The sequence below is a fragment of the Hyla sarda genome, chromosome 1 (genome assembly GCF_029499605.1).
Source record: "Hyla sarda isolate aHylSar1 chromosome 1, aHylSar1.hap1, whole genome shotgun sequence".
NCBI classification, from domain to species: Eukaryota; Metazoa; Chordata; class Amphibia; order Anura; family Hylidae; genus Hyla; species Hyla sarda.
In genome coordinates this window covers 208838199-208863251 of record NC_079189.1, presented here as the reverse complement: position 1 = coordinate 208863251, position 25053 = coordinate 208838199, and the positions used below count along the sequence as shown (strand labels likewise).

The following is a 25053-nucleotide window of genomic DNA, read 5'->3' as shown; positions in this document are numbered from 1 at the left end:
CCTTCCTCTCACGAAGGGGAACAGAGGAGTTTGCATCGACACACCCAAGTGCACCTTGGGTGATTTATTTTCATTTTGTCACTTTTTTTTCAACTTTTTTGTAATACTGAAGTTAAGAAATTGTGAATACATGCAAGAAACCTGCTAAAAAATCTGCGCGTATGCAGGTGTAAATAGGTGACTTTGTATATTTTTGCTTATTGAATCTATCATTTTTGTCTGTGGTAGATGTGTTTTACAGTCAATTACCGTATATACTCGAGTATAGGCCGAGTTTTTCAGCACGATTTTTCGTGCTGAAAACACCCCCCTCGGCTTATACTCGAGTGAACTCCCCCACCCGCAGTGGTCTTCAACCTGCGGACCTCCAGAGGTTTCAAAACTACAACTCCCAGCAAGCCCGGACAGCCGATGGCTGCCCGGGCTTGCTGGGAGTTGTAGTTTTGAAACCTCTGGAGGTCCGCAGGTTGAAGACCACTGAGGGCGAATGATGAGAAGAGGATGATGAAGGGGGGGTGTGGGGATGATGAAGGGGGGTGGGGATGATGAAGGGGGGATGTGCGGGATGATAAGGGGATGATGAAGGGGGGATGATAAGGGGATGATGAAGGGGGGATGTGCGGGATGATAAGGGGATGATGAAGGGGGGATGTGCGGGATGATAAGGGGATGATGAAGGGGGGATGTGTGGGATGATAAGAGGATGATGAAGGGGGGATGTGTGGGATGATAAGAGGATGATGAAGGGGGGATGTGTGGGATGATAAGAGGATGATGAAGGGGGGATGTGTGGGATGATGACAAGGGGATGATGATGAGGATGTTAATGACGGGTCTGGATGATGACAGGGGGGGATGAGGTATTTCCCACCCTAGGCTTATACTCGAGTCAATAACTTTTCCTGGGATTTTGGGTTGAAATTAGGGGTCTCGGCTTATACTCGGGTCGGCTTATACTCGAGTATATACGGTAGCTGTGAAAGTGCTGACATACGTCTTCGTTATGACATGGCGCAGAACATATGATAAATTTGTCTGTTACCTCAGCAGCAAACCCCTGCCGCAGAACGACAGGTATGCCTGTCGCTGCGGCACAGGGGGGTTATGATGCGATCTCAGGAGCTCAGCTTGCATCATACCCGCACGGTCCCGGCTGCTATCAGCAACCAGGAATCGTGGCTAATGCCGGACAACGCCGTTCCGGCAGATGTCCGGCATTAACTCTTTAGACGCGGCTATCAAAGTTGATCACCGCACCTAAAAGTGAAATTAAAAGCATCCCGGCAGCTCAGTCGGGCCTCCTGCACGTCCGAACAGTGATTGATTGTTGCAAGCCTGAAATCCGGGCTTGAGCAATCAACCGCCGATAACACTGATCAATGCAAAGCTATGGCTTTGCAGGGATCTGTGTAAAAGATCAGTGTGTGCAGTGTTATAGCCCCTTATGGGAGCTTTAACACTGCAAAAAATAATTTAAAAAAAGTTAAAGATCATTTAACCCCTTCCCTAATAAAAGTTTGAATCCCCCCCCCCTTTTCCCCATTTAAAAAAAAAAAAAAACTGTAAATAAAAATAAATATGTGGTATTGCCACGTGCATAAATGTCCGAACTATAAAAATATATTGTTAATTGAACTGCGTGGTCAATGGCGTACACGCAAAAAAATTCCAAAGTTCAAAAAAGCGTATTTTTGGTCACTTTTTATAAAAAAAAAAAAAAAAAAAAAAAAGAATAAAACACGATCAAAAAGTCCGATGAAAACAAAAATGGTACACATAAAAACTTCCGATCACGGCGCAAAAAAAATTAACCCTCATACCGCCCCATACATGGAATAAAAAGTTATATGGGTCAGAAGAGGACAATTTTAAACTTATACATTTTCCTGCATGTAGTTATGATTTTTTCCAAAGTAATAAAAAAAAAAAAACTATATTAGTAGGGTATCATTTTAATCGCATGGACCTTAATGAAAAATGTACTGCGTATAAACAGAAGCCCCCAAAAGTTACAAAATGGCGTTTTTTCTTCCATTTTGTCGCACAGTGATTTTTTTTTCCATTTCGCGGTAGATTTTTGGGTAAAATGACTGATGTCATTACAAAGTAGAATTGGTGGTGCAAAAAATAAGCCACGATATGGATTTTAGGTGCCAAATTGAAAGGGTTATGATTTTTGAAATGTAAGGAGGAAAAAACAAAAGTGCAAAAACGGAAAAACGTTGAGTCCTTAAGTGGTTAAAGTGTCTGTGAGAAGTGCTGTGTGTTGCTGAATTGTTGATCCTCTGCTATAATTTTCTTAGGCTTCTTTCACACTATAGATTATCCATCCATTATTAAACATTCGTTTTCTGTATTGTATAATTAAAAAACGGATGTATAATAGACTAAATAACGGGTGCTAACGGCTAAATAAAGTCTGTCAAAATAACGGCCATATTCATCCGTTAAGACCAGTTTTAACATCCGTCATGTACTGTTATTTTATGGCCGTTTTAACACTTCCGCCTACAGACTCCCGCAGCCGGGACACTACTACTCACATCATAGAACAGACTTGTTTCCATGATGGGAGTAGTAATTCCCCGGGTTTGGGAGTCTGCCGGCGGCTGGGGAGGCTACATTAGTGTTTGTACTACTTTCCCCATCATGGAACAGCGTCTGTTCCATGATGGGGGTTTTAGTACAGGGGCTGAGTGATTGATCGCACGGGGTCTCACTTCTGAGACCCTATGCAATCAGAAGGTATTAAACTGGGGAGCGGGCAGCATGCTCCACTCCCCTGCGACGTACGATGTATTCTTACTTTCATTTTTAAATTCCCTGCCAGGAGCACTGAATGTCCGGTACAGAGGAGCCATTCAGGGCTCCCGGCAGGGTTTTTAAACTTACAGTGTGCCTAATCACTGTATAATCACATTCCCCCCATATGTATATGTATGATTCCCCCCGCCCCCTATGTATATGTATGATTCCCCCCCCTGCCTGCTGCCCAGTCATCTTCTAGCACTGTCACAGCAGGGACATGCCATTCCATTCCCTGCTGCTCATCTCTGTATCTGACAGAAGAGCAGCAGAGAATGGAGGGACCTGTCTCCCCTGTGTGCTGTTATAGCGCTACATTCCCAGCCGCTGCCGGTACCTGACCTGTTCCCCCTGTGCACTGCTTCATTCATTCACCGCCGCCGCCAGTTCCTGACATGTCTCCGCTGCTGCCCTGCTCCAAGTGCAATCAGAGCACACAGCGGGGACATGTCAGTCTATTCCCCACTGCTCATCTCCGTCGGGGAGACAGGTCCCTCCATTCTCCGCTGCTCCTCTCTGTCAGATACAGAGATGTTAGTCAGCCACCCCATACATAGTTTACAAATAATCCGTAGAGATCATTCACCAAAATAAAGGGTATCAAGTTTAAAAAAATAAATAAATAAAACCCTGGGGCTGAAAATAAAATAACTTAAAATACATGTAAAAGGGGGATGATATTTCTGCCGCTTGTGAATTAAAGGGGTACTACGGTGCTTAGACATCTTATCCCCTTATCCAAAGGATAGGGGATAAGATGCTTGACCGCGGGAGTCCCACCGCTGGGGACCCCCGTGATCTTGCACGCGGCACCCAGTTTGTAATCAGTCCCCGGAGCGTGTTACGGGCCATCACAGGGCGGGCGGCGTGTGACGTCACACCTGCGCCCCCATGTGACTTCACGCTCCGCCCTTCAATGCAAGCCTATGGGAGGGGGCGTGACAGCTATCACGCCCCCTCCCGTAGGCTTGCATTGTGAGGGGCAGAGCGTGACGTCACACGGGGGCGCAGGCGTGACGTCACACGCCGCCCGCCCTGTGATCGCCCGTAATCAGACCCGGAGTGAACACGCTCTGGGGACTGATTACAAACGGGGTGCCGCGTGCAAGATCACGGGGGTCCCCAGCGGCGGGACTCCTACGGTCAGGCATCTTATCCCCTATCCGAAAGAGAAGATGTCTAAGCACCGGAGTACCTATTTAAAGATATTTTCACTCCTTTTAAGCATACAAATAAAATAATTTAGCTAACCCTCCAATAACTTAAAATAAAAGATTTTTTTAACCTGTGTTCTCATTGTAAAAACTGTCATCAGTGCTTAACAGTTAGAGAATGACAATCTGCCAGACTGTATAGGAAGCAGGATGAACGCACGCACAACTACCTTTAACCGCTGAGCTGTCACACTACACTTTTGCATGCATGGATTCAACATCACCCATGAATGTGAAAGAGGGCACTCAGCCAAACACAAACTAAACTGCTGCTTAGCCTACTAGTACCAACAGTATTTTATGTACACCATCCATCTAGTGTAATAACTGGTTATATCACCTATTGGAACACTGGCCCTCATTTACCAAGAGTGGAATGTAGTTTACTTTGTGGGTTCCTGGGATTCTGCTACACTGTGCATACTGCAGAAATTCTACCATGGAATTTAAAAATGCAGTCTGTCATTTTTGGCTTCACATTCATTGTACTCACGTTTTTTGTATTGTAACCCTTCCCATATGTACTCAAAAAAAGGATACGGTACATGTGTAAGAGGGACTTTATGACAGTCTTCATGTGGTCGCTGTCTTCGATACAATATTAACAGTTTCTATTCCATACCTTAACAGCTCTGCTGCACCATAACCACCGAATGTCTTGTAATGGATACACGGCAAATGTTTTGCAGCACACTTTCATGCGTAAAACCTGCAACCTATAAATGCAGCAGCTAAATTAATAGGATTTGTAAATTTGAAAAAATACTTTCAGGAAATTCATGCAGAAATTGCCCTGTGGTGCCATTTTAAATTCACAGCATATCAATTTATGCTGCGGATTAACCTTTTCCTGCCCTAGGACAAATTAATAAGTCCCAGTTGCTGACATGTTCGCTTAACTGAACATATGCATACGTCCTAGCAATCTCCAGCACAGCGTGATGCGCTTCAGGAGATCGGCGACGGGACCCGGCTATCAATCACTGCCAGTCTCGGCAGCAAGGTATCCTCAAGCCAAGAGGAGACCAAACTAACTGTTTGACTTGCGCAGGGAACCCAGAGGTACTCTTTAACGACCAAGCATGTATATACACGTCCTTGTGCCGTTAACAGTGTATGGTGCCGACGCCATACTGGCCGGCCCCCAGCTGATTCTTGTAGCTGGGGGCAAGCGTCAATAGCCGACATGCGGTGATCGCCGTGGCCGGCTATTAACCCTTTAGATTGCCGCTGTCAAAGTGGAAAGCGGCTTCTGAAGGGACATATAAACCATCCCTGGTGGTCCAGTAGCATTTATCACCCCCCACAGCGATCCACTTTTAATCGTATGGGCCTAAAGAATAAAAAGAAGGTGTCATTTTGCCAAAAAATTGTGTTTTTTCTTCAATTTTGTTGCACAATGATTTTTGTTTCGCCGTCGTTTTTTGGGTAAATTGACTGATGTCGTTACAAAGTAGAATTGTTGGCTCAAAAAATAAGCCATCATATGGATTTTTGGGAGCAAAATTGAAAGAATTATGATTTTTAAAAGATAATGAGGAAAAAAAAAGTGAATAAACGGAAGAATGCTCGGTCTTTAAGGGATTAATAGCCAACATGCGTCGATTGCCACGGGCGGCTATTAATCCTTTAATTCACTGCCTAAAGGGACCTTTAGACTGTCTCTGGCAGTACAGTGGGGTGGATCAGTCCTACCTCCCCGACCCCACCACAGCACAGTCGCAGGGGAGCGATCCACTGCCGAGGTAGCCCTTACCTCTGCACCTGTGCTGTCATTGGCCAGGTTTTATCGATTGAGCGCAGAACACACAGATCAATGTAGTTCTATGGAAAAAACAAAGCAAAATAAAAAGTTAAAGTTTAATTAAAAAAATAAAAAAAAAATAAAAAACATTAACCCCTTCTATACTAAAAGTTTAAATCACCCCCCTTTTCCCAAATTCCATAAAAAAAATATGTAAACATAATAAAAACAACAAAATTTGAGGCAGCAGCAGGAAATACGTTGCGTATTCCTCGCTCACTATACACACAGGGCTTTCCAGCAGCAGCCCTATGCGTGTAGTGTGTTTTGGAGGCGGGGCCGTGTTTTGGCATAACTGACGCCCGGCTCCGCCTCCAAAACTCACTGCACACATAGGGCTGCCACCAGAAAGCCTTGTGTGTATGGTGAGCGAGGAATACGCAGCGATTTTCCCACTGCTGCCACAAATTTTGCGCAGCATGAAATACGCTGTGTATATGCCAGGTGGGAACGCACCCTAAAAAAGGTATAAAAAAAGCTATCAAAAAGTCCCATGAAAACAAAAAAAGTGTACCAATAAAAACTACAGATTATGGCGCAAAAAATGAGCCTTCACACATCCCCGCATACGAAAAAATAAAAAAAAAGTTATAGCAGTCAGAAGAGGACATTTTTTAAATGTACTCGTTTTAGTGCATAAAGTTATTAAGCAAACTTATAATTAATAAAATTACTAAATCAAACCTAAGTTGGGTATCATTTTAATCGTATGGACCTACAGGATAAAGATAAGGTGTCATTTTGACCAAAAAAGTGCTCTGCAAAGTTACAAAATAAAGATTTTTTTTTATCTTGGCCCAAATATTTTTTTCGAATTTAGATGTAGATTTTTATGGTGAAATTATTCATGTCATTGGTGGTGCAAAAAAAAGAGCCCTCATATGGGTCTGTGGGTGATAAATCGAAAGGGGAAGAGGAAAACAAAAGTTCAAAAATGATAAAATCTGTGATCCTTAAAGGGGTACTCCCGTGGAAAACTTTTTTTTTTTTTTTTTAAATCAACTGGTGCCAGAAAGTTAAACAGATATGTAAATCACTTCTATTAAACAATCTTAATCCTTCCAGTACTTCCAGTTTTTAGGGGCTGTATACTAAAGAGAAATCCAAAAAAGAAATGCATTTCCTCTGATGTCATGACAGTGCTCTCTGCTGACCTCTGCTGTCATAGCAGCATATGTTGGCTATGGGGATTTTCTCCTGCTCTGGACAGTTCCTAAAATGGACAGAGGTCAGCAGAGAGCATGAGGAAATGCATTTCTTTTTTGGATTCCTATTTAGTATACAGCCCCTAAAAAGTACTGGAAGGATTAAGATTTTTTTTTAATAGAAGTGATTTACAAATCTGTTTAACTTTCTGGCACCAGATGATTTAAAAAAAAAAATTAAAAAAAAAAATACGTTTTCCACAGGAGCATGCCTTTTTGGAGGGTTTCTTTTTTTGCACTATACACTTTACAGTAAAAATTACATGTTTTCTTTATCCTGTGGGTAAATACAGAAAAGCATGGGTATGATTTTAATCGAAACTGTACCGCTTTAAAAAAAAAAAAAAAAAAAATCACCAAATAAGTATGTTTAACCCCTTAATGACATTGGACATAAATGTATGTCAGTGTGTGGTGATACATAGTGCACCATAACGTACAATTACATCATGTACATGACCGCGAGCATCGGACCGGTGCTCGGATCATGCACGGCAAGTACTGGCTGCTGTCAGCAGCCAGGGACCCACCGATAATGGCGGACATCAGCAATCGCACTTATGTCTGCCATTAACCCCTCAGATGCCATCATCAATACAGATCACGGCATCTGCCACAGTTAAAATGAATGACCGGATCGCCCACAGTGTTGGCGCGGGGATCCGATAATCCAGGATGGCGGCCTGAGGTCCCCTCACTTGCCTCCGTCTTTCTCCCGGGGTCTTCTGCTCTGGTCTGAGATTGAGCAGACCAGAGCAGAAGATTGCCGATAACACTGATCAGTGCTATGCCATATGCATAGCACTGATCAGTATTACCAATCAAATGATTGCTATAAATAGTCCCCTATGGGGACATAAGTGTAAAAAAATTTTTTTTTAAATCCCCTCCCCCAATAAAAAAATGTTTTAATTGGCCATTTTTTCCCCCCCATTTTACCCCCAAAAAAGCATAAAAATATTAACATATTTGGAATCGCCATGTAACTGTCCGATCAAAATATAATGTCAATTATCCCGTATGGTGAACGGCGTAAATGTAAAAAAATAAATATAAATAAAAAAAATTTAAAAAGTCCCAAATTGCTGCTTTGTTAAATTTTATTCCCAAAAAAAAAATTAAAAAAATAAAAAAATAAATACAGATCATGGCACAAAAAATGAGCCCTCATGCCGCCCTGTATACAGAAAAATTAGAACGTTATACATAGCAATTTCAAACATACTAATTTTGTTTATAGTTTGAGATTTTAACCTCTTCAGGATGCAGGGCATATGCATACGCCCTGCATCCTGAGTCCTTAAAGGGGTACTCCGCCCCTGGCATCTTATCCCCTATCCAAAGGATAGGGGATAAGATTTTAGATCGCCGCAGTCCCGCTGCTGGGGACCCCGGGGATCGTCGATGCGGCACCCCGCCATCATTACTGCACAGAGCGAGTTCGTTCTGTGCGTAATGACGGGCGATACAGGGGCCGGAGCAGCGTGACGTCATGGCTGCGCCCCTCATTACATCACGGCCCGTCCCCTTAATACAAGTCTATTGCAGGGGCGTGACGACCACCACACGCCCTCCCATAGACTTGTATTGACAGGGGCGGGCCGTGACGGCACGAGGGGCGGAGCCGTGACGTAACGATGCTCCGGCCCCTGTATTGCCTGACCTGGCTCTGCACAGTAATGATAGCGGGGTGCTGCAGCAGCGATCCCCGGGGTCCCCAGCAGCGGGACCCCGGCGATCTGACATCTTATCCCCTATCTTATCCCCTATCCAATGCGATTTGTCGCTATTCCGGGCAGATCGGAGCTGTCAGTGACTGCCCCGATCATCCTAAGGGATAGGAGCGAGGTTGCAGTGGTGCCACCTCCTCCTATCCCCTGCCATTATACAGCAATGACTACTGACCAATGGCAGTTGAAGATGGGGGTTACCATGTTTGTGGTGTAAGCACATGCTCTGCCCACCCCTGGATGTCGGGCAGAACGGGTGGGGGGTTAAAGATGGTGGCCGGTACCTGGGGAGTAGATGCGGTGGGGACCGCCGATCGGTGGCATCAGTGGAGATCAGTGGCGGAGGTATGGAGGCGACGGCGCGGAGCATCAAGGAAGGTGGCAGTAAAGTGACATTTACTGCTGCCTTTCTAGTGGTTGCCCAACTGCAACTCACAGCGGGTCACAGTTTGGAGACCACTGTATACAGTGGTGCCCAAACGGTAGCTTTCCAGATGTTGCAAAACTACAACTCTCAGCATGCCTAGACTGCCCAGGCATGCTGGGAGCTGTAGTTCTGTAACATCTGTCCCTTCAAATTTTGAAATTTTCATGAAAATTTTAAAAATTGCTGCTATACTTTGAAGCCCTCTGATGTCTTCAAAAAGTAAAAATAGGTAAATTTTATGATGCCAACATAAGGTAGACATATTGTATTTGTGAATCAATATAAAATGTATTTTGAATATCCATTTTCCTTACAAGCAGAGAGTTTCAAAGTTAGAAAAATGCTAAATTTTCTAAACATTTTTATGACATTTTGGGATTTTTCACCAAGAAAGGATGCAAGTAAAGACGAAAAATTACCACTAAAATAAAGTAGAATATGTCACGAAAAAACTATCAGAATAATCGGTAAAAGCATCTTATTAATGCTTAAAGTGACAGTGGCCAGAATTGCAAAAAATGGCTCCGTCCTTAAGGTGAAAATGAGCTGTGTCCTTAAGGGGTTAAAGCAGAACAATAATATATATATATATATATATATATATATATATATATATATATATATATATATATAACATGGGTATCATTTAATTGTATTGACCCACAAAATTACAATTTTTACCATAAACTGTACAGCGTGAAAACAAAACCTTCTAAAATTTGCTAAAATGCGGTTTTCTATTCAATTTCCCCACAATTTTTTGGGTTGCACCATACAGTTTATGGTAAAGTGAATGATGTCATTACAAAAGTAAAATTGGTGATGCTAGAAATAAGACCTCATATGGGTCTGTGGATGAAAATATAGAAGAGTTATGATTTTTAGAAGGTGAGAATGAAAAAATGAAAATGCATCACGCCTCCTCCGATAGACTTGCACTGCAGGGATGGGGTGGGACATCACTATACTCGGCCCCGTAGTCGTGACCCGGCAGACTCCGAGGCTGCAGCGCTGCGTGCAGCTCCCAGAGTTGGGTGCTGCATGCGAGACAGCGGGGTCCCCAGCTGCGGGACCACCGCGATCAGACATTTTATCTCCTATCCTTTGGATGTCTTAGGGCCAGAGTACCCCTTTAAGGCCAAAATGGGCTTGGTCGTTAAAGGGGTTAAAACTGCCCAATTTTGATCTATTTTCAAATTTTTTCGCATACGGGTCTGTATGAGGGATAATTTTATGCGCCATTATCTTTTTTTTTTTTTGGTACCACTTTTGCATGTATCTGAGTATTTAACTCCCTGGGGACGAAGGGGAGTACCTATACGCCCTCAGCCCACTCCCTTTCTATAACGCGGGGCCATGGCGTGGCGGTTTGGGCCCGGCCATTGTTACAACGGCCGGGACATGTGGCTAATAGCGCGCGGCACCGCGATCAGTGCCGCGCGCTATTAGCCACATGTCCCGGCCGTTGTAACAATGGCCGGGCCCAAACCGCCACGCCGTGGCCCGCGTTATAGAAAGGGAGTGGGCTGAGGGCGTATAGGTACTCCCCTTCGTCCCCAGGGAGTTAAATACTCAGATACATGCAAAAGTGGTACCAAAAAAAAAAAAAGATAATGGCGCATAAAATTATCCCTCATACAGACCCGTATGCGAAAAAATTTGAAAATAGATCAAAATTGGGCAGTTTTAACCCCTTTAACGACCAAGCCCATTTTGGCCTTAAAGGGGTACTCCGATATTAACCCTTTAGATGCGGCGTTCAAAGTTGAATGCTGTGTCTAAAGTGAAAGTAAAGCACTGCCGGTTAGCTCAGGTGGCTGTACGGGAACGCTGCGATGAAATCGCGGCATCCCGAACAGCTGTAAAGACAGCAGGAGGGTCCCAACCTTCCTCCTGGTGTCTGATCGCCGAGTGACTGCTGAGTGCCTGAGATCCAGGCATGAGCAGTCAAGAGGCAGAATCATTGATCAATGGTTTCCTATGAGAAACCATTGATCAATGTAAAAGATCAGTGTGTGCAGTGTTATAGTCCCCTATGGGAGCTATAACACTGCAAAAAAAGGTGAAAAAAGTAAATAAAGATCATTTAACCCCTTCCCTTATGGAAGTTTGAATCAGCCCCCTTTACCCAATAAAAAAAAAAAAAAAAAACTAAATAAAAACAAACATATGTTGTATCGCTGTGTGTGGAAAGTCCCAATTATAAAGATCTATTAATTAAACCGCATTGACCGTTTAATTAATGGCGTACGCGCAAAAAAAATTCCAAAATAGCTGACATCTCTGTCCATTTTAAGAACTGTACAGAGTAGGAGAAAATCCCCATAGCAAACATATGCTGCTATGGAAAGTTCCTAAAATGGACAGGGGGGATTAAGATGCACGGAATATCGGTATAAGTTATCGGCTGTTGGCCTGAAAGTTCACAGGTTACCGGCTCTAAAAAAAAAAATTAAAAAATTAAAAAAAAAACAAAGGAAAAAAATGAAAAAAAATCAACATCGGTTGATCCCTAATTAAAAGTTTCATTTGGTGACAGGTACTCATTAACAACAGGTACCCATTAAGCCAAACAGTCACAACGGGATGCCAGTTTATCAAGGCATGGGCCCCATTGACTTTAATGTCCCAAGTAAGTGTTATTTCATTACAATATGTGCACTTAGACTGAGCACACCATGCTTTTGGTTCAAAGTCAATATGGATGTAAGTACAGGAAAAGACCCTAATGTAGGCAGGCTAGCTTACTAGGTTTGGACCCCTAAATCCTACGTGGCCTCAGCATTGCAATTTTATTGTTTGCCAACACATACATGCCACATTACAATCCTAATCCTAAGGCTAGGTTCACACTGCGGAATCTCCGGGCAGAAAGTTTCCGCCTGGAGATTCCGAGTGCGGCCAACACCGACTGAATCAGTCGGCGGTAGGACCGCACGGACACTGCAGTCTTCCATAGACTGCAATGTGTTCTGCAAGTATTTCCGCCTGAAGAATGAGCATCGCCATTCTTCAGGCGGAAATTTTCAAGTAGATTTTCCGTTCACAAAATCCCCAGTGTGAATTTGTGAACGGAAACCCATTCACTACACTATACATTTTAGCAAGCGGAATTTCTGCCTGCCATTTCAAAGCAGAATTGCAGGCGGAAATTCCGTAGTGTGAACTAGGGCTGCACGATATATCGCAAAAGCAATCGAATCGCGAATAGCGATACGGCCCCCCCGGGAAAACATGCGATTATCTGCTCGGGCTGGCTCCCGTGGCGTGGCTAGCCAGAGCAGGTAAAAACTAATGTAAAGACCCGTATTTATCGGCGTATTACACGCTGATAAATCTTCTGGTCACTGATTTAAAGTGGCCACAGTAGCGGCTGCTTGTGAAGCATTAGCAGCCCAGCCACTTTAAATCAGTGACCAGCGGCGGCTCCTCCCCGCTGTGCTTTTAATTTTCCTTCCCTCCCCCCTCCCTCATCATTCCCCATTTTCTCCTGCTTTTTATATAGTTTATTTTCTTCCTTAAGGCTAGGTTCAGACTACGGAATTTCCGCCGGAATTTTCGCTTTGAAATTTCTGGCAGAAATTCCGCTTACTATAATGCATAGTGTAGTGAATGTTTTTCCGTTCACAAATTCACAATCCGAATGAAAAATCCGCTAGAAAATTGCTCTTCAGGCTGAAATCCTAGCGGAACACAGTCTATAGGAGACTGCAGTGTCCACGCGGTCCTAGCGCCGACTAATTCGGCAGGCCTTGCAGGCTGTGTGGTCATGAAGCAGATGAATGACGTCCTCTCCCAGCTCCTCTGCGCGGCATCAGTGATGTCACTTTTCATTTCCTGCAGCCGCCGCGAGTCAGAGTTCAGAGCGTGGCGACTGCAGGCAATGAAAAGTGAAGTCACTGATGCCATGCAGATGAGCCGGGAGAGGACGTCATTCATCTGCTTCATGACCACACATACTGCAAGTCCCGCTGCCTGACCTGGCCTGCTGAATCGCAGCCAAGTAAGGAAAGTAAAAAAAATATATATAAAAAGCAGGGAAAAAGGAGGAAGTGATGAGGGAGGGGGAGGTAGGGTAAACAAACTATATATATATATATATATATATATATATATATATATATATATATATACAAAAATATAGAAGCAGCACACCACAGGTAGAGTTCAAAAGAACGGTGAATTTATTCCATGATGTGAGAGACTACGTTTCTCCAGCCTCACGCTGGCTTTCTCAAGTGCTGGCTTTCTTGAGAAAGCCAGCGTGAGGCTGGAGAAACGTAGTCTCTCACATCATGGAATAAATTCACCGTTCTTTTGAACTCTACCTGTGGTGTGCTGCTTCTATATTTTTGTATGCATTGAGAACCAGTGGACCGAGGTTCAGAATATGCGGGCACCCCAATTTCTTTTTTTCTTGACATTTCTGGAGGTGCTGTTCTTATTGGATATATATATATATATATATATATATATATATATATATATATATATATATATAAAAAGCAGGGGGGGGGAATGATGAAGCATGGGAAGAATGGTATAGGAGGAACATGATTGGGGGGGGATGACACAGGGACTGATAAAAGGGGAGGAATGTTGTGACACTGGAGGGGACGGGACCAAACTGAGGTGCAGAAGAAATCAAAGTTGAGGGGATGATGAGGCATTTAGTCCAAGTAATTTATATTACATTTATTTATTTTTTACTTAAATTTCCCTGTTAAAATGGGTGCGTGTGTTATACACCGATAAATACAGTACTAAAAGACAGTGTTTCCCAACCAGGGGGCCTCCAGTTGTTGCAAAACTACAATTCTCAGCATGCCCGGACCGGCAAAGGCTGTCCGGGCATACTGGGAGTAGTAGTTTCACAACAGCTGGAGGCACCCTGATAGAAAAACACTGATACAAGTAAAAGGGCGCAAAAAAAAAACAAAAAAAAAAAAAAACTTCTGCTCACCTACTCCCGGTCCCTGCAGATGCCATTCCCCTGCGTGTGGTCCGGGGTGTCCTCTCTTCACCATTCAACTAGTAGGACCTTTTCAGCCAATCACTGGCCGCAGTGGTGTCACGTGTCAAGCCAGTGATTGGCTGATGGGGAAAGGTCTTTTTCGGGAGCAAACACACTAGGTTTCCCGCAGAAGATTTGAAAACCGCCTGGGAAACCTAGTGTATTGCTGCAGTACAAGAATGTGACAAGGGGGAGGAGAATGTGACAGGGGGGGGGGGGGGGGGGAAGAATGTGAATGGGTGGTGGGCATAAAATGGGTAGGTAGGTGTGAAATGGGGGTGATTAGACATCAAATGGGAGGGGATTTCACCGTTTTTTTATTATATCGCATATGGAAATCGCTATTTTTAGGCCCAAAATCACAATCGCACATTTTCCCCACATCGTGCAGCCCTAGTGTGAACCTAGCCTAACAGTGAGTCCTGAAAGGTCTACTGCTGCATCTGTGAAATGATCATTCACGAGATGATAAATCCACAGCATAAATGGACGTGCGGAAATTTTTTTAATCTGAACCGCAAGTCAAATTCTGTCAGGAAAACATCCTCTGTGTGCAGATGAGATCTCAAATATCACAAGCTGGTAATGTTATCTGCTGCAGATATGCAATGCGAATTTCTGGTTGGCAAAACTAAGGTGTCTAGTGTACATTTACCCTAATAAGGGGCTGCATACGGATGTGGGGAGCTAAACCTTTGCGCTCCCGTATCCCTGCCGTATCTAATTTATTTCAATGAGCAGACTGTAGTGAAGGCGCTGACTCCTGTCGGCTCATTTTTGCCCCATATGCGGTTTTCCCACTGCACCTAAAACCGTAGTCGACCACGGTTTGAGGTCCGGTGGAAACCCGCATACGGGGCAAAAATTAGCCGACCGGAGGCAGCGTTTAACTCCGGTCTGATCGTTGAAATAAATTAGATACAGGACTGCAAGGGTTTAGCTCCCCTTAGTCGTATGTGGTCCTGCATTGGTAAAAACGTGATGTGCACCCTACAAGCACAGCACATGACAGATCCCTGCTGCCAGCCTGGTCTCTGAGTCAGGCACATGCAACAGCCCTACCCATCTACTTTTATAATCCAGACAGAACATTGAGTCTACTCTATAAGGTAGTATTTCCCAACTAAGGTGCCTCCAGCTGTTGCAAAACTACAACTCCCAGCATGCCCGGACAGCCAAAGGCTGTCCGGGCATGGTGGGAGTTGTAGTTTTGCAACAGCTGGAGGCACCCTAGTTGGGAAAGACTGCGCTCACTTGTCATAAGGAGTGCACAAATCTACACCATCAATCACACCCCAAAACACATTCTGCCAACACCATACGGACCACCACAAGACTTGTCACAGAAACCACTATCTTGGGTCACCTGGGATCCGGCCATCCTGATATTACCACCTATTGTTCCCAGTTATCAGACACTCCTGGCAGACTATTGTTTCCGATGGGATTACTATCTGTACACAAGAATGTATGACCCCCTCCATACCTCTCCGGAGTGAATGCAGTGTTCCCTAAGCCTATGATCTGCGCCCCCTACACCCGCCAGCAGGCACCTGGGCATCCTCCCCACCAGCAACAGGTAGAAGCGCCGGGGCTAGGACCCGGACGACCTTCACCCACACTCGTGTGCCCTCCCCTTGCCCGCAGTTCCCACCTCGGACACCTCTTCCTCGTCCTCCTCGTCGTCGTCGTCCTGGCTGCTGCTGCTTCCGCCGCTGTCGCAGCTCTTGTCGGTGTCGCTGCTGCTGGCCGTGCGGCTGCGTTTCTGTCTGCGGCTTCTCCCGGGAGGCCCGGCTCCAGTGGGTGAGGCCGGCAAGGCCCCGGCTCCTTGCTGTCTCCGCTGGCGCTGTTGCTTCTTCTTCAGCAGCAGGTCGCACATCCTGACCAGGCCCCTGGCCGACTTGCTGAGCTCCGCAGGCGCTTCGCTGGCTGTTCCCCCGTGGCTCCCGTTGGTGACCCGGCTCGGGCTCTTCTCTTCTTCGTCGTCTTGGTGGTTTCCGCTCGTCTGCTGTGGCTCCTGGGCTGGCGGTAACGGCGGCTCCATCATCATCATGTCTCCCTGGCCTCCTCCTCTCAGACACTGCGCTGCTTCTCCAGCCACGATCTCGCGAGAGCTCTGACGTCACCGAGTTCTCACGAACCGGACCTGCAAAAAGGGAGGGGGAGGGGTAGTATGTGGGCGCACGAAGGGAGCGCCCGCTATCACACTCTGCTTATGGTGACCAGGCTATGCTTTATTTACAGGTCTAGCTGGAGGCGGCGCTCTTATTTCACCTTCCACATGTTATTCTCGGATATGTGTGTGTCTATATATTTACACGGATAGAGCGCTTGCTTCTCGTTCCTTCGCAGGGTCCCCGCGTGTTCTGCTCGCGGGTTCCCGTTTCTGCGAGTCCCGTGAGGTGTCCTATGCCTCCCGCTTTAGCAGCCTCTAACTCCGCCTCTCTTTCGGTCACGTGATGTGTATGGTGCACGCGCATGTCTGCGGTAGGCGGGGTTTAGGGAGGTCAGGTGAGGAGAAAAGTTAGGCACGTGCAGCACCTAAACTGGGTTGACGGTTCGGGTTCTATTTTCCCTAGCTATAAGGCTGCGTTCACACGGCCGTCTAGACTCCTCCTATTCTCCCATCAAAAATAAAAACGGACTTTAAAAAGAAAAACTGACAAAAACGGATGTAAGGCTGCTTTCACACTATAAAATTCATCCATTTTAAAGATCTGTTTGATGTTCCGTTATGGAAACCCTGAAAATCGGCCCTTACAAAATCCCATATGTCCATTAGAAAATCCCATTATAGTCTATGGGATTTTTACATTATCCATTTTAATCCGTTATAGTCTGTTATGAATAACGGACGTTATTTTTTGACGGGAGAATGATCGGAAGAAATAGTGCATGCACTATTTCTCCCGTTAGGCTGCATTCACATTACGATTTCTCCAATTTCTCCATCCGACCCGAGTACACGATTTTTATAACTTAAAATCGTATGAAATCATATATAAAGTCGGATCCATTGACCTCCATTAAAAAATCGGATCCTTTACATACATCCGACTTGATCCGCATCCGATTTCACACGATTTTTGTTCAGGTCTGAAATCGTGGTCAACCTCGATTTCAGACCCGAACAAAAATCGCGTGAAATCGGATGCGGAGCAAATCGGATGTGGGTAATGGATCCGATTTTTTTAATGGAGGTCAATGGATCTGACTTTATATACGATTTCATACGATTTTATGTTGTAAAAATTGTGTACTCAGGTCGGATGGAGAAATCGTGATGTGAATGCAGCCTTACTATCTTCCGTCACAAAATAACGTCCGTTATTCGTAAGGGACTATAACGGATTAAAACGGATAATGTAAAAATACCATAGACTATAATGGGATTTTCTAACGGACGTATGGGATTTTCTAACGAACATTTAATGGCCGATTTTCATGGTTTCCATAACGGAACATCATACGGATCTTTAAAACGGATGAATTTTATAGTATGAAAGCAGCCTAAGGCTGCATTCACAGGGCCGTCTAGACCCGTCCTGTTCTTCTCCCATCAAAATTAAAAATGGACTTAAAAAAAAAAAGGATAATGGATGCAAACGCATGTTATCCATTTGTATCCGTTTTTGTTCAGTTAATAAACCCAAAACATTTTTTTTTGTTCTGAGCATACTCAAAAGTAAAAATGGATAAAAAAATAACGGATGCAAACGAATGACATTAAAGGCTCATCCATTTTCCGTAGACTTCAATGTTAAATTTACTGTATCCGTTTTTTCTTCCATTTTCTTTTTTGACAGAAAAAATACTGCATGTGCCGTTTTTTCTGCCGTCAAAAAAATGGAAATGAGTGAAGACGGGTGCAAATGGGTGCAAACGGATTGTAAAAGAATCCCATTGACATGAATGGGATTTTTTTTTTTAAACCATTCAGTGTTTTCCAATCAGAGTGCCTCCAGCTGTTTGAAAACTACAACTCCTAGCGTTGTCTGGCCATTGTCATCCTAGGAAGATAATTTACTGTTCTTTTGGGTATGTCCACACTACAAAAATTCTACACTGAGTTTCCACAATAAAATTAAAGGAGTATTCCGGCGCGCACTTTTTCCATTTTATCCTGTCCGGGCTGCAAAATAAAATAAAACACACTTTCTCTTACCTGCCAACGAGCCCCCGGAGCTCCGGTACAGGTGTTCGATCCCCGGGCTGTATTCTTCTTACTTCCTGTTAGCCCTGCACATCACACGGAGCTTCAGCCTATCACCGGCCGCAGCGATGTCCCGCCTCGGCCAGTGATTGGCTGAAGCTCTGTGTGACGTGCCGGGCTAACAAGAAGTAAGAAGAATACAGCCCGGGGACCGAACACCTGTACCGGAGTTCCGGGGGCTCGTTGGCAGGTAAGAGAAAGTGTGTTTTCTTTTATTTTGCAGCCCAGATGGGATAAAAGGGGGAAAAAAAGTGTACACCGGAGTACTCCTTTAATGAATGGGACTTTGATTTCTGGTGGGTTTTTTTTTTTGCTGCAAATTAAGTGCTCAATAAGAATGATGCGAATCCATGGAGGAAATGGAAATTCATCAGAATTTCTTCAGTGTGAACATACCGTTACACATCATGCATCTTCTTCTTGAATGGGTTGTCCATTCTGGATCACTAAAACTCATGAAAAGTTATGTATGTAGAATATACTGGCGCTAGGTTTACTTGTGCACCCCAAGAGAGGTGGAAAAAACCCTACTTTGGTGTATACAGTGGTCCCTCAACATACGATGGTAATCCGTTCCAAATGAACCATCGTTTGTTCAAAAACCATCGTATGTTGAGGGATCCATGCAATGTTAAATATAGGAAGGTATACTGACCTCTCCCGTCCATCACTGTTGCCGCGTCCCCGTGGTGTCCCTGCCGCTCCAGAGCGTCTCCGCTGCCTGGGATCGCCGTTTCTTATCGTCGTCATCATGTCGCTATGCACGCTGCTCCTATTGGATGACGGGACGGCGTGCGTGGTGAGGTGATGACGACGATGGAGAGCGACGGCGATGCAGGGGATCCCGAAGAGGACGGTCCGAGCATCGGGGACATGTGAGTGATCAGCACCGGACCACACGGGGCACCTTAATGTTCCCAGATGGAGGAAATAGTACCTGCTATCCATGTATCTTCAGATTAAGAAATGGGATCCAACATTGTTACATCAGTTCTAAGTCCTCTGTTCGGGCAGCACGCTTTGCACGGGAGATAGCCCTGGCTGGTGGCATCTTGACCAAGCAATGCTGTGAAAAAGTCGCTCTCCAGGTTGTGATTTCACTATGGAAACTTGGGAAGGTATATACAGTGGTCCCTCAAGTTACAATATTATTTGGTTCCAGGGTCACCATTGTATGTTGAAACTATTGTATGTTGAGACCATAACTCTATGGAAACCTGGTAATTGGTTCTAAAGCCACCAAAATGTCATCAGAAAATAGGAAAAAGTGAGGATTAAACAAAAATAGTAGATAACTAATATAGATGAAGCAAGTCCTTACATATAAAAGTAAGAAAGAGCTGCTGGGAGCTGTAAATCACTGTCTATGTAGAGGACAGGAGCTTCTTCAGGGTCCTGTATAGTACATACAGTGTCCTAAAAAAGTAAGGGAGCCGCCCTTACTGGGATGTCCAAAGGAGCATCTAACCCTGGAAAAGGTAAAGAGTAGTATAGAACATGTAGTACCTCCCAGTACTGTAGGGGGCGCAACCAGACAGGAATTCAGTGCATATGCTTAAGAAATAACAGGGGTTTTACCAGTGAAATGCCCATTCTGATTGGTCGGTTCTTCCAACCATTGACACGTTTCACAGATCTGGACTGGATTGGTAGCATTGTATGTTGGGTCTGGTTTTAAGTTACAATGGTCTAGAAAAAAACATTATATGTTGAGGCCATTACAAGTTGAGGGATCACAGTATTACTCCAACACTTTTCATCAGGGAGGTAGCAGTCTGTTTTAGGACCTGAATTGAACTGCTACCTACCTGAAGCAGTGCTGTTAAAAAGTTGCTCTCTGGGTTGTGATGTGACTATGGAGCCTGTGAGGGTTAAAATAACTGACCCATTTCAGGAACAAACAGTTTACTTCATCAGGGAGGTTTCAGTAACTGAATCAGACTACTATCTCCCTGGTGAAGGAAACTTTCTGAAATGTGTCAGAGTAATTTTGACCCTTGCAGGCATTCATATTGACATCACAACCCAGAGAGCGACTTTTTAACAGCATTGCTCAGGGAGGAGGCAGTCAATTACAGCAGGCAGTAGTGGACTGGAGTAGTAGTAGTAGCCAATAGACAGCAAGCAATGGTGAACTAGTAGGAGTTGTAGTTGCTAACGGAGAGCAGGCAGTGGTCGACTGGTGGTAGTTGTAGTAGCCAGCAGACAGGATGGCAGACAGTGTTTACTGGTGGGAGTTATAGCAGGAGTGGTGGTAGTACTGTCTGATCAGTGGCATCTGGCACAGGAGGTTTGTTGGCGGAGGTTAGGCGGCAGGTGTCAGAGATTAAACCGGATTGACGCAACAATAAAGAAGTTAAACCGGATTGACACAATCATAGAGGTGTCGCTACTATTTCCTTGCCTTGTTGCAGTGGAGCTTCATTCTACAAGATATTGACCGAGTGGCCTGTAAAAGACATGTATTGGCCCTGACCATAGCTATTACTCCAAGTATCTACCGTGGCATGCACTGTGCACATAGACAATTGCATGGAGTCTAGAATAGAGAAGGGGGGGGGGGGGGGCGGACAGAGGACATGTAATTCAGAGGTATCGTAATGATCCTGGGTTGTAATTGACTGGTGTCCTCAAGGAAGGGGCCAGTAGTCCAATAAAGAGGGAAAAATTGTGCTACCACTATGGAACCAGAGTTTGATAGGTTTAAAGTATCAGCATCATTTATTGACACATGTAACTTCAAAACAATAAAACATGACAAGAAATATAAGCAAGACATGTTTCGGGAGTAAATTCTTCCTTTATCAATTGTAAGATAAAGTGTATAGGTGCCTGTGTAAAGGTCTCCCGTTTCTGCAGATTACCATAGTGTTGATATGTATCTTCATGAATATGCTTGTTAGGTGTCTTTTTCAAAAGTTGGAAATCACAGTTATGTTTAGCAGCAGCGTGTCAGGAAACACTATGGAGTTGGAAACTTTTTGTTATTTTGGATTGATGTTTATTGATATAGTTTTTAAAGGGTTGGATTGTGTGACCTACGTATTGAAGTCCACAGGGACATTCCAGTAAGTAGATGATACATGAAGTATTACAGTTCAAAAAGTTTTTTATTGGTAAGGTTTCTCCCGTAGTATTGGATTGAAAGGTGTTACATCTGTGTGTAAAATTGTTACATTTCCAATTAGTAGTATTACACTTGAAACTTATGAAAATTTCAACCTGGTTCACAAATTTGGATTTCTTTACCAAAGGTTTTAACCACTTAGGGACCAAGGGCATACAGGCCCTGGCTCCCTGGTACTTAAGGACCACGGGCGTGCCTGAAATCATTCAGCAGGTACCCCATGCAAACCCCTGGGGGGGTCCTGAGCCCCCCCCATGTTGGCGATCGCCGCAAATCGCCATTCTGTGGCTATTCTGGGTCATACAGATCTCCGGTGACCCGGAAAATAAGGGGGATCGGGGGTGTCCAAGACCCCAAAAATTTGTAACACAATTTCTCCTGAGTACAGAAATACCCCATATGTGGGAGTAAAATGCTCTGCGGACGCACAACAAGGCTCAGGAGTGAGGCCTAAATTGGTGATGTGCACAGGGGTGGCTGATCTTACAGCGGTTCTGACATAAACGCAAAAAAATAAATACCCACGTGTGACCCCATTTTTGAAACTATACCCCTCACGGAATGTAACAAGGGGTAAAGTGAGCTTTAACACTCCACAGGTGTTTTGCGAATTTTCGTTAAAGTTGGATGGGAAAAAAATGTTTAACTAAAATGCTGGTGTTACCCTAAACTTTTCACAAGGGATAATATGAAAAAAGCCCCACAAAATTTGTAGCCCCATCTCTTCTGAGTAAGAACATACCCCATATGTGGATGTAAAGTGCTCTGCTGGCGAACTACAATGCTCAGAAGAGAAGGAGTGCCATTGGGCTTTTGGAGAGAAAACGTGGGGTGTAACTACTCACTGCACCCTTTACTAAATTCTGTGAGGGGTGTAGTTTCCAAAATGGGGTTCTGGCACCATGGGGGGCTTTGTAAATGCACATGGCCCCTGACTACCATTCCAAATGAATTCTCTTTCCAAAAGCTCAATAGCGCTCCACCTCTTCTGAGCATTGTAGTTCACCCGCAGAGCACTTTACATCCACATATGGGGTGTTTCCATACTCAAAAGAAATTAGGTTACAAATTTTGGGGGGCATTTTCTCCTATTACCCCTTGTAAAAATGTAAAATTTGGGGAAAATGCATTTTAATGAAAAAATTTTTTTCATTTACACATCCGAATTTAACAAAAAGTCGTCAAACACCTGTGGGGTGCTAAGGCTCACTGTACCCCTTGTTACGTTCCTTGAGGGGTGTAGTTTCCAAAATAGTATGCCATGTGTTCTTTTATTTTATTTTATTTTTTGCTGTTCTGGCACCATAGGGGCTTCCTAAAAGCGACATGCCCCCCAAAAACCATTTCAGCAAAATTTTGCTTTCCAAAAGCCAAATGTGACTCCTTCTCTTCTGAGCATTGTAGTGAACCTGCAGAGCATTTTACGCCCTAACATGGGGTATTTCCATTATCAGAAGAGATGGGGTTACAAATTTTGGGGGGAATTTTCTCCCTTTACCCTTTGTAAAAAATGGTAAATTTGGGGGAAAAAACTGCACTTTATTGGAAAAAAAATTTCATTTACACATCCGACTTTAACGAGAAGTTGTCAAACACCTGTAGGGTCTTAACCCGTACAGGACCCAGGGTGTATGGATACGCCTTCTGTACCGGGGTCTTAAGAACCCAGGGCGTAAAGGTACGCCCGTGGGAATTCCGGTCTCCACCGTGCGCTGGGCGGGGACCGGACGGGGGTGACTGCTGATATCGATCAGCAGGCACCCAGCGCAAATGCCGGCGCAAATGTTGGCGCAAATCGCAAGTGAATTCACACTTGCGATTTGCGCCTATTCCGGGTCTATGGTGACCCGGAATATAAGGGGGATCGCGGATCCCCCTGAAAGGATAGGAGTGAGGTGGCAGGGGTGCCACCCCTCCTATCCCTGCTATTGGTCGTAGTTTTCCTCGTTCGGCCCACCCACAATAGGCGGGGCAGGACGGGGAAACCGAAGAGGACCGGGCGCCGAAGTCCACTTACCCGTCGATGGAGGCTGCGGGACGCGATCGGCTGCGGTGATCGGCGTGGGCGGCATGTCGTGCGGCTGGCTCCCTGAATCCGACGGAAGCTGGTAAGTTGCCTAGCAACATCTAGAGGGCTACAGTTTGAGACCAGTAAACAGTGGTCTCTACACTGTAGCCCTCCAGATGTTGCAAAACTACAACTCCCAGTATGCCCAGACAGCTGTTTGGGCATGCTGGGATTTGCAATTTTGCAACAGCTGGAGGTCTACAGTTTGAAGACCACTGCACAGTGATCTCTAAACTGTGGCTCTCTAGATCTTGCAAAACTACAACTCTTAGCCTGCCCACACAGCTGTTTGCTGTCTGGGCATGCTGGGATTTGTAGTTTTGCAACATCTGGAGGTCCACAGTTTGGAGATCGATGTGCAGTGGTCTCTAACTGTAGCCCTCCAGATGTTGCAAAACTGCAAATCCCAGCATGCCCAAACAGCTGTCTCAGCATGCTGGGAGTTGTAGTTGCGTACCTCCAGCTGTTGCATAACTACATTTCCCAGCATTCCCTTCGGTGATCAGTACATGCTGGGAGTTGTAGTTTTGCAACAGCTATAGGCACACTGGTTGGAAAATACTGATTTAGGTAACAGAACCTAACTGAAGCTTTTCCAACCAGTGTGCCTCCAGCTGTTGCAAAACTACAACTCCTAGCATGCACAGTCTGTCAGTACATGCTGGTAGTTGTAGTTTTGAAACAGCTGGACGTTTGCCCCCCCCCCCCCCCCCATGTGAACGTACAGGGTACATTCACACGGGCAGGTTTACAGTAAGTTTCCTGCTTCAAATTTCTAGCGGGAAGCTCACTATAAACCTCCGCCAGTGCAAATGTACCCTAAAAACACTACACTAACACATAATAAAGGGTAAAACAATACATATACACCCCCTTACACTGTCCCCCCAATAAAAATGAAAAACTTATTGTACAGCAGTGTTTCAAAAACGGAGCCTCCAGCTGTTGCAAAACATTTTCAGACAGCCACTGACTGTCCAGGCATGCTGGGAGTTTAGCAACAGCTGGAGGCACCCTGTTTTGGAATCACTGGTGTTGAATACCCCTATGTCCACCCCTATGCAATCCCTAATTTAGTCCTCAAATGCGCATGGTGCTCTCTCACTTCGGAGCCCTGTCGTATTTCAAGGAAACAGTTTAGGGCCACATATGGGGTATTTCCGTACTCGGGAGAAATTGCACTACAAATTTTGGGGGGCTTTTTCTCCTTTCACCCCTTATGGAAAGGAAAAGTTGGGGGCTACACTAGCCTGTTAGTGTAAAAACATGCTGGTGGTTGCCCCATACTTTTTATTTTCACAAGTGCTAAAAGGAAAAAAAGACCCCCAAAATTTGTAACGCTATTTCTCCTGAGTACGGAAATATCCCATATGTGGGCGTAAAATGCTCTGCGGGGGCACAAGAAGGCTCAGGAGTGAGAGCGCACCATGTACATTTGAGGCCTAA

At 44.8% G+C, this 25053-nt stretch overlaps 1 protein-coding gene across 8 annotated transcripts in view; it reads right to left on the bottom strand.

Moving 5' to 3' along the window:
• Nucleotides 1–16641, bottom strand: part of ANKRD17 (ankyrin repeat domain 17) — a 142279-nt gene extending 125638 nt beyond the window's left edge. For 3 of the 8 annotated variants that reach the window (XM_056567858.1, XM_056567876.1, XM_056567887.1), the window contains exon 1: nucleotides 15854–16603. In XM_056567858.1, the coding sequence (XP_056423833.1) occupies nucleotides 15854–16252 (399 nt within the window). In that variant the 5' untranslated portion in view covers nucleotides 16253–16603. Of the gene's footprint in view, nucleotides 1–15853 lie in introns of all 8 variants that reach the window. The other 5 variants (XM_056567903.1, XM_056567910.1, XM_056567863.1 and 2 more) reach the window with 4 other exon arrangements.
• Between the last annotated feature and the right edge of the window lie 8412 nt (nucleotides 16642–25053).